We start from the raw sequence: 17,640 nt of genomic DNA, 5'->3' as shown, positions 1-17,640 counted from the left end.
GCGTTTCTGGTTTTCCCTGCCACAGCACCAGTGGGCAGGCCTGGGCACACATCTTAATAAGACATTTCATTGGCTCTAATTGGTGGGTGACGTGCAGCCCAGAGGGTCTTCCCCAGGGGCTTGGTGTGCGCCTCCTGATGTGTGACCAGGAGGACACAGCAGGATGGGTCAGGGCCAAGATGAACGGGGAGGAGATATTTTTCAGTTGTGAGGGAGCAAAATGTGCTTATGGAATTCAGCTGATAAAAGTAAAGGGACATCTTGTGAAGTTTACTTAAGGACACGGAGAGATGGATGTCATGTGTTTTAAGTGCGATCCACTCAGTGGCAAATGTCATGTTAGCGTCTAAACGTCAGAATTTGGAGGGTCAGTATCTATGCCTGAGAGGCTTCAGCCTTTTCTAGTTGTGGAACAGAAATTGTCGAGGGAAGACCAGACCTCTCATGAAAAGCCCTGTGTGGAGGTGGCCGGGGTCGGCTCTGTCCCAGGGACGTGCCTGGAGCTGCGCTCCCTCTGTGTGCCCAGCACAGCCACGCAGCTGCTGAACCCAGCCCCAAGCCCGAGCCCGAGCCCCACAGAGCCTCATTCTCGCCTGTGCTATCCCTGGCGGGTTGTGGTTTGGGCTCAGTGACTGCCACTCTCTGGGTTTTGCATTTGATTTGTCAAATTTGGGAGTGGTTTTGTCAAAACCTCCAATAACCTCTGAGGTAGAAAAGTATAGAATATGTGCTACGACATACAGTGGAAAATATCAGTGAAAGTGCGTGATTTTGGAAGAAACCAGCCATTACAGCACAGTTACTGTTCCTTCAGTTGTTCTCATACTGTGGAAGTGAGCTGTCTTCAGCCCCAGTGTAAGGCATGTGCAGGCTGCGATCAGGCTGTGGTCCCATCTGTACCAGCTCTGGGGTCAAGGTGTGCACAGGACCCTGGTGCTGCAGGCTGTCTCCAGGGGTGCCCCACACCTGTGCACACCTGAGGGCCGGGGGTGCCCCACACCTGTGCACACCTGAAGGCCTGGGGTGCCCCACGCCTGTGCGCAGCAGAGGGCCGGGGGTGCCCCACGCCTGTGCACACCTGAGGGCCGGGGGTGCCCCACACCTGTGCGCAGCAGAGGGCTTTGCCATTTGTTGTTGCTTTGTTGTTTGCTGCTTGTTTGGCTCAAACTTTTCCTAATGTTTCGTTTTCCGGGTGCTACCTTCTGATAACAAATGTTGAGACCCTTCCACCTGTTTCCACACCCAGCCTCACTCTTTCTGCAGGAACACCAGACACCAGACCGCAGCTTTCCCCCTAGACTGAAGCACGATGCCCACGTGTGCCCCTTCCCTGTGACCTCTGCGTGTTCCTTCCATTCTAGGCATCCTCAATGCTTTCCTGCTCATATTTAGATTTTTATGACTTGTATTATTCTTTAGGCTGCTCTGAGCGCCTTTGCGTCCTGGATTTGCTGCTCGCCCTTTACCCGTTCGTGCCGCACTTCTCATCACTTTGTCACTTTCATGAACCTGGTGATGCAGATGAGCACAGCTGCTTACACGCTGCAGAGTACCTGCTCACATGCTGCAGGGTACCTGCTCACATGATTTTACCTAATCCTCATAGCGACTAGAGAAAATGGGTGACCGGCCCTCATGTATAAGGGGTGTAATTCGGGTTTTCAAGAACACTAAGCATCAGGACTCAGAATTGAAAACAGATTTGCTCAATTCTAAGTCATTTCTATTATAATATACTCAATTTACTAAATTCTCAAACATATCTAGAGAACAATTATTCAAATATTAAGTATGTAAACATTTACTGTCCTTCATTTGTTAACCACATAACAGAATTTTGTTTTGTTTTGTTTTACACATCATGTATAATTCTAGCATTATTTATCTGGATTTATAAAGGGCTTATATTAGAGATCATCAGTGTGTTGACTCCTAATTAGATGGTTACAGGCCAGGCGATCAGTCAATCATGGTGTCCACTTTCGATTTGTGTGAAGATGTAGGGTAAAGCAATTAACCTTCAGTTCAAATTATGGACAATCTACCGCTCTTATTTCGAGTATTATTTGATGATAGCTGATAAAGGATTGGTTAGGGCTCTACCAGAGAAGCAGAGCGAGTAGGAAAGATACTGGATACACATGTGTATACATGTTTGTATGTGCACACGCATGTACGTGTGAGGCTGCATGCTGGAGTGCATATACACGTTTACATGTGTGTACTGCATATATGTGTGCATATCCAGGGGCATGTGCAGTGTGTGTTTATGTCTGCATGTGTGTGGATGTGTATATTCCATGTGTGTGTGCATGTGTAGTCGTGTGTACACATGTGTGTAGTGTGTGTGCACATGTATGCATCTGTGTGTGTCTATGTATAACATTTGTAGTTCAGCACCTCAGTCTGCAAACTCCTGAGAGGATCTGAGCCATTATCCAGCAGGTGGATTTTCTTCTTCCTCAGAGAAATCTCATGTTTTGATCTTAAGGACCCAACTTACATTATTGAGGGTAATTTCATTTAAAGTTAACTGATCATAGATGTTAACCACATCTATAATATACCTTCACAAGGCCAGGCATGGTGGCTCATTCCTGTAATCCCAGCACTTTGGGAGGCCGAAGCAGGCAGATCACCTTAGGTCAGGAGCTCGAGACCAGCCTCGCCAACATGGTGAAACGCCATCTCTACTAAAAATACAAAAATTAGCCAGGTGTAGTGGCGGGCACCTGTAATTCCAGCTACTCAGGAGGCTCAGGTGGGAGAATTGCTTGAACCCGAGAGGCAGAGGTTGCAGTGAGTCGAGATCGCACCACTACACTCCAGCCTGGGCGACAACAGCTGAACTCCGTCTCAAAAAAAAAAAAAAAAAAATGCCTTCATAACAGCACCTCGACTGGTGTTTGGTTGGATAACTGGGCACTGCCCAGCCAAGTTGACCACAGGAAACTAACAGTTATAGCCAGTAAGAAACTGTGACATCTTGTTATATGACCGTTATTTAAAACTATGTGCAGGAAAAGACCCACATTTTAAAAGATTGCATTATCGCTGTTTGAATGACACATCAAAAGGATCTGCCTCTGAATTATAAAGAAAATAGTATACAATTAGGAATATCAGTGAAATGTCTAAAAAGTGCATACACAGTCATCTCATGCCCAGGGATGGTGGCTCCACAAAGGGAAAGCCTCACAGAAAAGCTTAAATGCACTTGTCTAAGTGCATAGAGTGACTTAAATTCTGTGAATTTAATTATTCCCTGGCAATAACTTATTCATGTTTTACAAATAATCTCTCCAAAGACAAGTGGATAATAACTAATTTCACAGAGCAGTAAAATGCAAGTTATTTAAGGAAATGAAACATTATTGATGCTGAAAATGTTAGCTATTTCTCAGTGCGGGTGATTGAAGACTAAATACATTTTCCTAACTTTGAACAAAAATCAAAGTGCATCAGCTTGGGCACAATGCCCATGAGAGCTGGCCTGAGGTTGGCAACTGCTAAAATAGGGACTTTGCTGTGCCAGAGGGCAGATGTGGCTTCTGGGTGGAGGTGTGTATTTAAGATCCAACAAGAGGACTTCCAGGAACCAGCTATGAAATACAAAAGTCGAACAGAAATCTCTTGAAATGATTTTTTTAAAAACGGAATTTTACTTATGTAAGCAAAAAACAGGAACTCTTAAAAGTTGCAGAAAACCTTAGCAGATGCAAAGTGTCTTGAGCCAATGAGGAAGAGGGCCGGGAGCCAACAGGGGGCTTCATGGGGGCAGAGGGAAAGGGCGCGGGGAGAGGCAGGAGGAGCTTGGGGGTGTAGGGGGAGGGCCCAGCCCCATGGAGGCTGATGCTGGGGACCACCAGAGGCATTGGCTGCAGCTGCCCTCCCTTGCGGCTGAGGCGCTGGCATGGGCCTGGAGATGGCATCTTCCCGCAGGGTCAAGCTGTGCCACCTGTCCTTCCGATTTTAAGGTAAGCGGGACAGGACCCCAGAGCACACGGCTTTCTGTCGGAAGATGTTTAATAAGATTGAGCTTATGAATGAAAACATAAAAGTTAACAATTTATAAAATAGAAAGTTCTACATATATTTGAAAAATGATGAGAATGTTGGGTTAAGGAGCAAGTGTGACAGAGACAATGTGGGTCAGACGGAACGAACAGCAAAAGGGCATAGGAAGAGAAAAAGTGAGGCGTGGAGCACCTCCAGCATCGGACAGTGGCAACTTGTCACTGAATTATTCTGGAAGTTTACTGAAATTCTCATCAAATACCACTGCATGTCTAATGGATCAGCAAGCTCCATAAATTAAAATATTGTAGCAGTAAGTGGGGTAAACGAGATTAATTCTCCCTATTTAAGGAAAATGGGCCAGGCGCAGTGGCTCAAGCCTGTAATCCCAGCACTTTGGGAGGCCGAGACGGGCAGATCACGAGGTCAGGAGATCGAGACCATCCTGGCTAACGCGGTGAAACCCCGTCTCTACTAAAAAATACAAAAAGCTAGCCAGGCGAGGTGGCGGGCGCCTGTAGTCCCAGCTACTCGGGAGGCTGAGGCAGGAGAATGACGTAAACCCGGGAGGCGGAGCTTGCCGTGAGCTGAGATCCGGCCACTGCACTCCAGCCCGGGCGACAGAGCGAGACTCCGTCTCAAAAAAAAAAAAAAAAAAAAAGGAAAATGGACTCTCCTACTGGCTCTGAAACTCAGAGCCCACCTTCCTTCTACCTCCAACACATACGTCCCACACACACCACATACACCACACATATACACGCACACAAACAACACATAGGCATGCACACACCACACACACACACACCACATACATACAACACAAAAACATACACACCACACACATAAACACACACCACACACACAAAGACACATACATACACCACACATATATACACACACAAACAACACATAGACATACACCACACATACCATACATACATACCACACACATAAACACAAATCACACACAACACCCACATGTACATACAAACATGCACATGTAGACACACCTCATACACACAGACCACACAACACACACATAAACAGCATGCAAATATATATGGACATACCAACACCACACACACATACCCACATGTACACACACATTCATACCACACGCATATACACATATGCACACCACACAGACATGCCCCACATCACACATGTGTACACACCACACAGACGTGCCCTGCATCACATGTGTACACACACATAGATGCAAGCATATTCTGTCTACCAGAGAAATACTTCAACCAGTAAATTCAGAAGGTTAATACAGAAAGGAGAGGCAACAATTTCAGTGCAAGTCCAAATTTCAGGGCTGAGCTCAGAGCCCCTGGGGCCCTGTGTGCAAGAATCTGGATGTCGGCTCCGGCTGTGGTAGGTGACAGTGAGAGAGATGGCCACCTGCAGGTGCCTCTCCCATTGTTTAGGGGACCTGTTGCTGGGACAAGCGGGGCTCTGAGAAGGTTTCCCAATCACCCCCAAGCTTGGGACTGAGAAAAGTGCTTTGCAGAGGTGCCAGCTTTTGAGATGGGCGGCACAGGCTGAAGATCCAACGTGGGAGGGGTGCAGGCACACGTGGACTTGGGAGCCCTGGGCTGGAAGTGAGTGTGTAGGGATGATGGCCACCCATAGTGGCAGGAGTGCAAGCACTGCTCCTCATGAACCCCAACGTTCAGAGCTCAGGAAGCAGAGCAGGGCCAACAGACAGAGGGGACGCCCAGAAGGCCAGGCCAGGATAGGACACCGCAGACAAAGGAACCCCACTGAGGAGCCAACAGCAAGAGGCCAAGGGGTAGATGGAGCACAAACAAGTTCTTAAAAGCATTTTGCTGTGGAAAGGAACAGAGAAATGGCACAGGGCCACCCATGAATGTTGCACTAAGGAAGGGTCTCATGGTAGAAGGGTTCCATGGCAGGGACTGCTCTGAAGGGAAGGAAGCCAGATAAAGGAAACATTGTGATGTAGGACAAGGTGAATGCACGGGGCAGAGGCTCAAAGGGAGAGATTCCTGTGGCCCTAGATAGATCGAGTCCAGCTCTTTTGTTGCGGGGGGATGTGGAGACAGAACAGGCCTCGGGCACCGCAAGTGGGCAGAGCAGGGGTACACAGAGATGTTCACTTTTATCTGCGCGTTGAACTGAGAGCTGTGATCAGCAACTGAACAGGCAGAGGCTTCAGTGAAGAGAAGGAAGGAAACATCCATCTTGGGATAGGGAGGGAGAACAGGTCGGACATGTCCTGCCCTGCACTAGAGTCCCCTGAGTGAAGAGTCATGAATTTAGAGATTAACCGGCCAGCAGTTATGTTTTTCTCGAGCCACAGAGCAGAAGGAGACCTGGGGTTGAGTCACTTGTTTCTGAACCAGTGACCATGACAGGTGAGGGCAGAAGGACAAGGGGCTATGGGGTTGGGTTTGAGGAAGAGGCAATGAGGCCCAGGCTAGAGACAGTGAGGTGATGTTTGGGCTGTCGTCTGAGACGTGGGTGGCTGAGCCCTGCCTTCGTGGTGGTGGGAAATGAACAGGCCTGCAGTGAAAGGGGACCCAAGATGCTCAGAATAAAGATTCCAGCGCAGGGTGGCAGCTCTTGGCGAAACAGAGATGTTTTTACGGTAATTGGGAGTGTGGCTGAGGAACGTGGGCAGTGAGACCCTTGGAGGCCAATCTGGGCATCTTAAACTCCTTCCCTGGTTATCCATAGAAACGTGAGTCCATGGGGAATGCAGGCAGGAAAAGTCGTTTGCTCCAGGAAGCTGCAGGTCCCTGCGTGGATTCACTCAGCACACCCCATGCGCAGTTCAATCCCACACACTACGATTTGGCAGAAATAGTCAAAACTCGTCTTCTTCCTGACTCAGCTCCTTCCACACCTCACCTTCCTTTCCCCTCCATCCCTTCACTCCCAGCACCCTGCAGAGTGGCCACCAGTGCTGATCCACTGGATGTATCACTGGTGACTTGGTAAGTTTGGCAGGAAACATCGAGTCGTGCCCTGGCTCTACCCCTGACCCCTGCAGAACCCAGAGGTGCAGCTGAAATGCACCCTGGCACTGCAGCTCCTACATACTTGGTAAAACCGTCCCAGACACTCACATGTGCACAAGGAAGCCAAACAGGAGGGAAAGTGTCCACGAAGAGGCCTTCACATTTAGAAAAAGTCCAGGGCTACGCATGTCCCTCCCGTCCATAAGTAGATTCCTTATGTATAACAGAGACTGAGTTTAAATGTTGAAAGGATACTGGCAACGAGAATGCAAACTCATTAAGAATGAAGAGTTTCATAGGCTGAGATCTGTTTCCTTATTAACATAGTGTATTTAAGCAGAAATGAGTTAAATTATTGTCCATGGAGAACAACAGTGGAGTTCTTCTCGGTTGAGGTCACAGAGATTTTTTCAGACTCTGGAAATAACTCAGCTTCTGGTGTGCGCAGACTAGAGATGTGCTGTATGAATGTGCTCAGCCTGCCCCGCGGGTGATAGGAGCCCAGCACCGCAATACTCTGGGAGGTTTTTGAAGGATGCTAAAGCTATAGATAGATATGTTATGCATCAGTTAATACGGAAGAAGGAGTTTGTCTCAGGCAGTTTTCTTCAAAAGTCTCATTGCTGTAGGCACAAAAGTTAGCGTTTCAAAGTTACCTTGGCCGGCAGCAGATTTGGTATGGCCCATCGTGTAGACATTCCTGGCAGCGCACACTCAGGTCGGGGCTCATGGCGATTAATAGAGTCGGTGTCATGCGCAAAGGGCCCAGTTGCATAAACTGCTGTTTTTTGTGTTAAATGATGTGCTGCTGGCTATGGCAGTGTGTAGGGATACTTGAATCATTTCTAATAAAATATAATAAAAGTGTCCTGGTTTTAAAACTAATTTAGGGGACTTATTCGTGAACTAAACCTTCCCCTTACTTGCCCAAGTTCACGTGAAGGAAGGATTTAAAAATGTACATAGAAAAGTGGAAAATTATTATTTTCTAAAATTTATCTGCATCTCAGTACACTATGACAAGTGGTTCAAGGAAAGAGGATGATTTAATGGGATGTGACTGTCCACAAGGACCACGCTCCATTTCTGGTGGGGGAAGAATGCAGAGGAGACTCGTGTGTTTAGCGTGGCACCGGGTGCCTTGCTCATGTGCTTAGCTTCTATAAAAGAGAAGAAGTGAGAAAGAAAGAAGAGGATTCATGACAATTGAATAACACATCAGTGCACATTTCCAAATCATGTTTCAAATGACCTATGTGTAAGCACGCCAAAGTGTATTTTCTGGGGAGCTGCATTTCACCATGGTTGGGATTTGGGGCAGACAGGCACAGCATGGCCGGAGGGGTGAGGGAATTAAAGGTGTGTGCAGGGAAAGGCTACGGGGTGGATCTTGGAATTTAGCCTAAATAAGGGGAACAAGAGAAAGAGCTGCTGTTGCCAATCATGCTAAGTCTCCAAAGGACTGCAGTGTCGTGGGTGCAGGAGGGCTCTAGGGAGCACACCGGAAGACAGACATGGTAGTTGGGTGCTTGATTTAAAGTAAGAACCCTTGCAGATGTTGATAACAGCAAGGTCTAATACAAGGCCTTGGAGTGTGTTACTAAAGTGGGGTGGATGGCAGATCACAGAGGAGAGGAAGTCAGCATGTGGGTGTGTCCGTGTGTGTGTCCCTGTGTGTGCCTATGTGTGCATGTATGTGTCCACAGGTGTACCTGTGTGTGCACGTGTGTGTGCATGTGTGTACCTGTGTTCATGTGTGTCTGCATGGGTGTGCATATGTGGGTGTGGGTGTGTGTGTGGAATTACGTCTGAATGTGTGTGAGTGCATGAGTGTGTATGTGGAATTACATCTGAATGTGAGTGCATGAGTGTTCATGTGGGAGTGTGGTGTGTGTGTGTGTGTATGCAGGTGTGTGTGCAGGTGTGTGTATGTGGGGAAGGTGTGTATGTGTGTGACTGTGTTTATTCTCATGAATCTTTGTTCAACATAAACTCACATTTTTTCCCAGAGCATGTGGGGCATTCACAGTTATTTAGGTCACAAGGAACCCAAGAAGAAATGCAACGCAGATGATATCTAGTAAACAAAATGAAAAATGCTTTTAAAAATATCCACACTTCTGGAAACTTTAAAATAGCTATACTGGTGTAAAAAGAAAACATAAAGGAAAAAATACACAATACTAACATGAAAAATATTGAAGAACTTTGTATCAAAATTTGTGGAACACAATTAAGTAGGGCTTAAGGGAAGACTGGTAATTTGTAGATATGTTTATTAGAAAACAAGAAAGCAGAGAAAAAAAGAGCCATATTGTCACCTAAGAATCTGAAGCAAGAGCAACAGAGAAGCCTGCAGGAGCAAAAGGGAAAGAAATAATAAAAATGAAGATGCGAATTTGTAGAAGAGAAAACAGAGGACAAGTCAGAGAAAATAATAACAAAACTCTGTCTCCCAAAGTGGGTTTGTAATAACGCAAGATACAGAGGCCTCTGAAAAGACTGATGAAGAAATATTAATTAAAATAAGATTAGGGATGAAAGGGGAGGGACTAAGAAACTAAACAGGAATTTGAGGATTGAGGATTCATTGAAGTAGTTACAGAACATTCATAAAATGGAACACTGCATCCATGTGAAAGCCTAGAAATACATGAATAATACGGGGTAAGCTGCAAGATGTGTTAGATAAGAATCATGTCTAACAGAGTTCAGGGCCTGTTTAAGTGAAAATGGGGCAAATAAATGGGATACATAGTGTACATCGTATATGAAAATTCTTGTACTGACCTCTTTATTCCCACATACTCATGCATCTACACGTGTGGTTGCTGGATTAAAATGCACATACATTGTATATCGGATCAATATGATCAAACTGCCCTCAAACGAGAAAACATTCTTACAAAGGCATAGAATTTCCAGAACACACACAATATCCCAGCATCAGTTGTCTCTGAGGGGTCAGACTAGGGATCTCATGGGTATAAAAATCAGACTCTTTCATTGCATATGTTGTATTATTTCATATCTAAACTATCAAATGTGTTATATTTCTAATTAAAACTCAAACTGCGTTAACCCGAGGCTGCTGTGTGTAGAACCGTGTGGCGTGCTCTTCTCTGCTCCCCTGGAAGCCTCCATCAACAGGTCGAGTTTGCGACTCCACAGAGGAACTGCACTGATGTCACCAACTTTGTGTCCTGGGCTACTCACCAGCCCCTGTTTTGGACTGGACTTTGTGTCCCCCCAGATTCACACGTCGAAGCCCTAACCCCTAAATGAGGGTGTCAGGAGACAGAGACAGGGCCTTTGGAAATGACTAGGGTGAGACAAGGTGATGAAGATGGCATCCTGGTGACGGGATCAGTGCCCTGTAAGAAGAGGCCTTCTGGAGCGCACTTCCCTTCTCCACCACACAAGGACACAGCCAGAGGGCCAGGCCCTCACCAGGAACCGCATGCTGGCCCCTGATCACGGACTCCGAGCCCCCGGAATTCCGAGGAAGGAACCTCTGAGGCCAGGCCCTCACCGGGAACCACATGCTGGCACCTGATCATGGACTCTGAGCCTCTGGAATTCCGAGGAAGGAACCTCTGCTCCTGGGAAGCCACCAGGCATGGCTGAGCTGACTCAAACACCGCAGGGAATCCAATGGCTTCAGAGTCATTTTACAAGTGTGGGGAGATTTCCTTTCATAGCTGACTCCTTTCTAAGGAAGAAATGGACTTGGTTACCTGTCAGAACTTGACATGCTGGTGAATTGGAGGTTGGAACGCATCCTCCTACCCTGACTTTGTCAGCACGGAACAGGTGTGCACTGGAATGGGGGCTGCGGGTGGAGGTGGGGAGAGGCCAGGCATGATGGCTCACACTTGTAATCCTAGCACTACGGGGCCAAGGTGGGAGGATCACCTGAGTCCAGAAGGTCGAGGCTGCAGTGAGCTATGACTGCACCACTGCCTTCCAGCTTGAGTGACAGGGCAAGACCCAGTCAAAAAAAAAAGGGAGAGCATCTAGACTTTTAGTGTGTCAATCAAATTTAAACAATGGCAGATACATTGTGCACAAAAAGCTGATTTTAGATGCTGTGTTGAAAGAGAGAGAAAGAGAAAGAGAGACAGAAAAGGGGAAATCCTCCAGGCCATGGCTACTGGTGTTAATTTGCTGCAAAAAGCAGTGACTGCTGCTGTGGGCAGAAGGAGGCTGCCCTCTGGGCAGGTGTGGGCCAGGGTCTCTCCCCGTGCCATCAGGCTTAGGGCCATGATTCCAGGAGGGAGAAATCTTTGAAGGCATTGGTTGAATTTAGTAGCATCAATGGTCAACATTCAATTATTTTGTTCATACACCACAAATATGCTTCAAACTAAATAAAAGATAAGACTGATAACAAATTGAATGCCTTTGTCTTGTTTGGGTATTTTAAAGTCCCAAAAGATCAAGGCAAGGTAAACATTTGGGATTAAAAATTAATAATAAATTGAAGCTAAGTCCAATCTTTAATTAAAAGTGCTCAACGTTTTCAGGCTACTCTGCCTCTCTCTATTGATTGGTTCTGTTACTTCTGACAAAATTGTCCATTGTGATAAGTGCAGATTCCTGTAAGCAAGGGATGGCAGATTTTCCTGCTTCAGTCCACAGTCATTCTCCAGAAAAACTGGTGAAAGTCACTGAATAGACTCACTTACCTCAGGTATGGAGGTGGGCAGGGAGGTGTCTACACACACCTCGATGATTTCCAACAAGGACTTCAGGCACACTGGCTGGGGGACAGACTCACATAGGGGAGCTATGCGTGGCCTGGTTCTTTGGGAGGAGGGCAGCCTGTTTAAGGATGGGGCACGGTGAGTTTTATGAATCTCAAACTGTTCTTGTCCTGGTGACATTTTGCTCTTTTAAAATTACACTGCACTGAGCTCCCGAGACAACTACGGTATTACAGTGGCCATCACTTGCTAGGAAGTGGCTGGACAGTGGACAGCGGAGGTCTGTGTGATCTCCCCTCCCACACTGCACACTCTGCACCTCCAGGGATGAGGGCTTTCAGGGCCTTGCGAGATTCCAGCCCTTCCATGTAGAAAGGAAGGGTGTCGTCGCCATCATGAACCCCGTTCGTCAAAGGAGAGCCTCGGTTCTACTTCTTTTCACCAAAGAGGAGAAGAAAATTCAGATTTGGTGGTTTTCTCCAGGATCTTGTGCAGGAGGGAGGATAGGGTCAGACAGATCTGCTTGGTCAGAGGAGGGCTTCTATTTCACAGTCACTTTGCACTGCAGCAACCTGTATGAAGACAGGGTGTGGACGTTGGAGACAGGCGTCTCACAAGGGTGCACCTGTACTGAAGAGCAGGGGAGGAAAGACACCTTGGAGACAGCTGGCAGGAGATAACTGACTTAGCCCTATGGGGGGCCCAGCCTGTGGAGCATGACAGGAAGGCGGTGATGCAGGATCACAGGAAGTGGGCATGTGAAGCTTCCCAACTAGAAGTGGGCTTGTGAGGGACCCAACAGGAAGTGGGTGTGGGAAGCATCCCAACAGGAGGCAGGCCTGTGAAGCTTCCCAACAGGAAATAAGTGTGTGAAGCATCCTAATAGGAAGCAGACCTGTGAAGCCTCCCAACAGGAAGTGGGCGTGTGAAGCCTCCCAACAGGAGGTGGGCGTGTGAGGTCTCCCAACAGGAAGTGGGCGTGTGAGGCCTCCCAACAGACAGTGGGCGGCGTATGAAGCCTGCCAACAGCACCTGCGACCTGGAGGCCATCAGCACAGGGTCACCAGCCACATGGAAGTGGACGAGGGGAGGGAGAAGAAAGGATGTTGAAAATGCTCAGTGGCATTAGGGGAGCGTTGCCGCAGTTCTGCTGTTTCCAGTCTGGAGTTTTTAGTGGGATTTCATGAGGTAAAAGGGATGAGGCTGTCCTATGAGGTCAAGATCTATGTGAAAGCACCGACATATGTAAGGTTGTCCACAGGCGTGGCTGGGGTGGGGTGGCTCAGAGGGCCAGGAGGGAGCACCAGTGATAGAGGTAGACCGGCCATGCCGGATGGAAATGTCCTTGGGTGAAATAGGAAGGCATTTATGTTGGATCTCAGGCCATGGGAACTTTCAAACTTTCTAAATCCAGTCTTCAAAACCTACCCAAGCTACACCAAGGGTCTTAGGGAGCTGTGCAGAACTGTAGTCCTCCAGGTAGGCAATGACGGGCATAGAAAGTGACTGAAGAAATGAGGAGGAAAGGTCAGAGGGAGCAATGAAGTAGGGCAGGAACCTGCCCAAACTGTGGGTAGGCTTTATGTAGAGGAGAGAGCAAGGTGGGTTACGCCTGGCCCAGGAGGATGAAGTGAGGTAGGAACCTGCCCAAATTGTTGGCAGGCTCTGTGTAGAGGAGAGGACGGGGTGGGCTACGCCTGCCCTAGGAGGATGAAGTAGGGCAGGAACCTGCTCAGAGTGTGGACAGTCTCCATGTAGGGGAAAGGGTGAGGTGGGATACGCCTGGCCTAGGAGGATGAAGTGTGTTAGGAACCTGCTCAAACTGTTGGCAGGCCCTGTGTAGAGGAGAGGGCGGGGTGGGCTATGCCTGGCCTCAGAGGAAGAGGACACGGCAGAGCAGGGTTATGCATTATGGGAAGACACAGGTGCAGGTGCAGTGAATTCTGACACACACAGCTTTGTAGCATCTAGACTTTTAGTGTCTCAGTCAGATTTAAACAATGGCAAATACATTGTGCACAAAAAGCTGATTTTAGATGCTGTGTTGAAACATACGGGATTGTATGTGAGGTGACTAAAACAGTATAATTTGAAGTTTCAGCACAGAACTAAGTTCCATCCTTTTGAAATGATAGCCACTAATTTCCTGAGAACTAAAGCATCATTTAAATCTTCAAATTCATATTTGTGGTTTGTTGTGCCACAATTCATCCATGTTTTGCCAGTGACTGAACACTGGGTGTTTGTAGTAACACACTGATTTCTCCAAGGGTATTATTTTCTGGTAGATTGCGTTCATAGGGATGCAGAGAGCCTGGTGTTGTGGATGATATGGGCAGGCTCCTGCTTACTCATGCACTTGTTTACACAGATAGAATGTGGGAGGCAGGTGGCCTCGGAGGTGATAACCACTGTTTCTTTACTCCAGCTGAAGCCCACAAAGTTTTCCGTGTTTCAGAGGTAGCTATGAACTTTGAATTCTTGGGAAACAGGAGAGGCAGAGAGATTTTATTTTTCAATTCTGTGTCTGGTTCTTTTGTGGTGGTAAAGTAGCTATTTTTGTCATATTGACAGGTGCATCTTCTGAGAAATGCTGGCGATGAAGTTACCATCACCGTTGAGTATCTCAGGGAAGCGCCGGCATTTCTGAAGCTCCCGTTAGGTAAGTGGGAAGAGGAGAAATTCCAGGGTGCTGGAGAAATTCCTTTTTTGCCACATTATTTATCCAAATGCTACCGCATGGACTAGGATATTAATCATTTCCTGAGCGTACATTCAGAGAGAAGAAAAGTATAGGCAGGCACCATGGCGTTACGTATTCCCATGACATTGTATGTTTTAACACATCCATGGGCTTTTTTAAAGGAAGGGTTATCAGACCATGCTTCTCATCACTTAACTACATGGTTCTTCCTTCATGCAAAGTCACCATGATTGTATTTATCTATATGTTAACATACAAGCAAAGTTTACATTTGAAATACCTATGTTGACCTGAGAAATTTTCAGTGCAAAAATTGAAAATAATGGTAAATTGATGCTATGAAGTCCCTGACATATTTTGGCACAAAGTTTGTAATCCTCTATTATACTTGAATTGTGACCCAATATGAAAGTGATGAACCCCAAATCTAGAAAAATGTTTTAGTGAAGATAGTTGTAACTTTTTCTAATGTCATTCATCTGTCATGGCTTTATAAAGGTTAGAGTCACCACTGTTCCTTTGATTTAGCAGAGGGCATCGCTGCCCTCTCTTTGTGGGTAATCAGGAAAGGCCTTGAAGGCAAGGCCCAGGCTCCCTTGAAGTCAACATCTGCTGGTGGCTAAAACCCCATGGCATCCGACATGGAATGAGGACCTCCCGCCAAGCTGACAGTCGGGTTCCTTCTCATGGGGGCTGGCGGCCTGTCCTCCCTGCCACTGGCTCATGGGAAGGAACGGCTTCCCTCCCTGGGGGTCGTGTTGGCTGTTGTACTTTCTCTCTCTCTTCCATTGATGTCCCCTTTGCCAGTGCCTTCCTTTCTCTCCTGCCCCGAGTGGCACGGCTGCAGCTCTCAGGCACGTGAGTTGTTGAATTCTGATCATACATTGGGTTCTTCGCTGATACAGGATGGGGGCAGGGAAGTGCTGGGAGGAGAAGGGCGGGTCCCTGTCCAGGGCTCTACCCCCTGGCCTGTGCCCGTGGACCTAAGTGAGGACAGGCACTCCTGTTCTTGCACCCAAATGTTGCATTTTCCAATACCACCCTGGCCCACCACGCCCCATCCTGTGCCTAGAACAACCTCAAGACCCCAGTGGGCAGAGACACAAGTGGCTGGATGTTGAGAAGAACAGAGGAGTGGAAGAGCATGCTGACAGGCACCAGCAGACACTGGCAGGCTATCGACTGGCAGAATGATGTGGAGTTTGGCTGGGGTGGTTGGAAGAGACTCCAGGAGAAAACTACCTTGCCACTCCATGCCCTTTCTGGCTCTCCATCCATTTTCTGAGAGCTGCCACCACTCCATCAAACCTTGTGCCAACCCTCCAAGCCCATGTGGGATCCAGTTCTTCAGGTACGCTAAGGCAGGAACCCCGGGATACAGAAAGCCCTCTGCCCTCGTGATAAGGCAGAGGGTCTAATTGAGCTGATTAACACAAGCCGCCTACAGATGGCAGAATTAAAGCCTGGAAGCCGCCTGCAGACAGCAGAAGTGAAGCCTGGAAGCCACCTGCAGACGGCAGAACTAAAAGAACACCCTGGAACACACACTCCCAGTGGGGCTTCAGGAACTGGAAACATCCACCCCTACATGCTGCCGTGGGGTCAGAGCCCCAAAGCCTGCCCGTCTCTATGGCACCCCCGCCACAGGTGTGAGCAGCAGGGCATGGAAGAGGCGAGCATTCTGCCATCACAAGCCCTGCAAGGGGGACAAGTGAACTTTTCCTGTGTCAGCATTTGATCAAAAGCATCATTAGACTCATAGTGTGACTTCTGCTTTCATCTTCCTGAGCAACCAGGAACACATCACTTTCAGCAACTCCATTTTTCCCATCGATCACAGCAGAATAACTATGCTATTCACAATCTTAGGAAAATCGATCTTGCTGCCGTTGTACTAAACATGGATCAGTAAGATTCACTGCATGCCCTGCCATCCTCAGAGACCACTCCCTCTGCTAGACGGAGCCACGGGAGCATGGATGAGGACCTGGAGGGTTCTTGAGGAAAAGAGTAAGGGGTGCTGAGAGGCTGTGCGTGAGAAAGGCGAATATTCCCAGGGCGGTAGAGGCAGAACATGTTAGCAATCGGGCAAAAGTTCGAGGGAGCAAAATGTCACACGAGGCACAGTGCACCCCCTGGAGTTTTGAGAAACGCTGCTGTGAATCAGGAAGGGGGTGGACGCGATGAGAGCTGCACAGAAGTTCTTGGAGCCAGCAGGGAGACTCAGGTGTCAGACACACACACTCAGGTGTCAGAGACACATCACGAGACCCAGCAGTGAGCTCAGATAGGGGAGGAGGACTCACTTGCGAGGGGCAGCCTGAGTGTTTGAGGATTCTGCAGCAGCTGTGACCATACAGGCTCACCAAGGAAGAAACTAAGACATTTCATAGATTTTTGCCAGAAAGAAAAAAAAAGAAGATAGTGACTTGGACAGGCGGAGGTGGCACAGATAAAGGAGGAGACAGACGGAAAGCAGGGGGTGCTTTCTGGTGTTGCGAAGTGGGAGTGGGAGCCGGAGGACGCTCACCCTGGGGCCGTTCCTGACTTCTCTCTTGGGCAAGGTGACTTCACAGGCAGAGTGAGATGGGTGCTGCGTCTGAGCCAGCTTCCCCGGCTGCTGTTGAAACAGCAGAATTTAAGCAACAGCAGCAGCAACACTGCAACAGCAGATCACAGAGGAAGTGCCCCAGGCGGAGGTTTGCACCGTGCGCCCCTGCCTAGAGATAGCACGGAGCCTTTATTTCACTCTGAGGATGGGCAGCTCTTGCAATTCTGGTGCCTCTGTCGAGATTCACATCCTGACTTCTGTCCGTGGGCTCCGCTGAAACCCGCAGGCTCCAGGGCCAGTTGCCGGTGACCCGGTGACTTCTGTGAGCGTTGCTGCCCGTGTCCTGAGCAGGGCTGTGCTGACTCTAACTGCTCTGCCTGGCCGGGCCCAGCTGCACCGACCACCCCACAGGTCACCGGGCACATGCAGGAAAGGGCAGCCTGGGGCGCAGATCACGGAGGCCGGGGTGCTGCGTCCCCGTTAATTCAGTAAGTGTCTGTTCTCCTTTTTATTTCATTCTTTACAATAAAAAAAGCTAACATCTTAGTATCCATAACAATGTAAGCACGGCAGCCAGCCGTAATCTCTCCATAAATTCAGGTGAAAGGTCCCCTGCTGAATTCCCACCGTGAAGGTAAAATTGCAGTGCCCGAGCAGGGTTCACTTTCT

The 17,640-nt window shown here is 48.2% G+C and overlaps 1 protein-coding gene across 2 annotated transcripts in view; it reads left to right on the top strand.

Moving 5' to 3' along the window:
• The window catches only part of SNTG2 (syntrophin gamma 2), a 353,789-nt gene that overhangs the window by 177,399 nt on the left and 158,750 nt on the right, over positions 1 to 17,640 (top strand). For both annotated transcript variants that reach the window (XM_033176694.1, XM_033176695.1), the window contains one exon: positions 14,291 to 14,378. In XM_033176694.1, the coding sequence (XP_033032585.1) occupies positions 14,291 to 14,378 (88 nt within the window). The remainder of the gene's footprint in view (positions 1 to 14,290; positions 14,379 to 17,640) is intronic.

This window comes from Trachypithecus francoisi, unplaced genomic scaffold (assembly GCF_009764315.1).
Source record: "Trachypithecus francoisi isolate TF-2019V2 unplaced genomic scaffold, Tfra_2.0 Lachesis_group17, whole genome shotgun sequence".
Taxonomy (NCBI): Eukaryota; Metazoa; Chordata; class Mammalia; order Primates; family Cercopithecidae; genus Trachypithecus; species Trachypithecus francoisi.
This window is presented reverse-complemented; position numbering and strand designations above follow the sequence as displayed.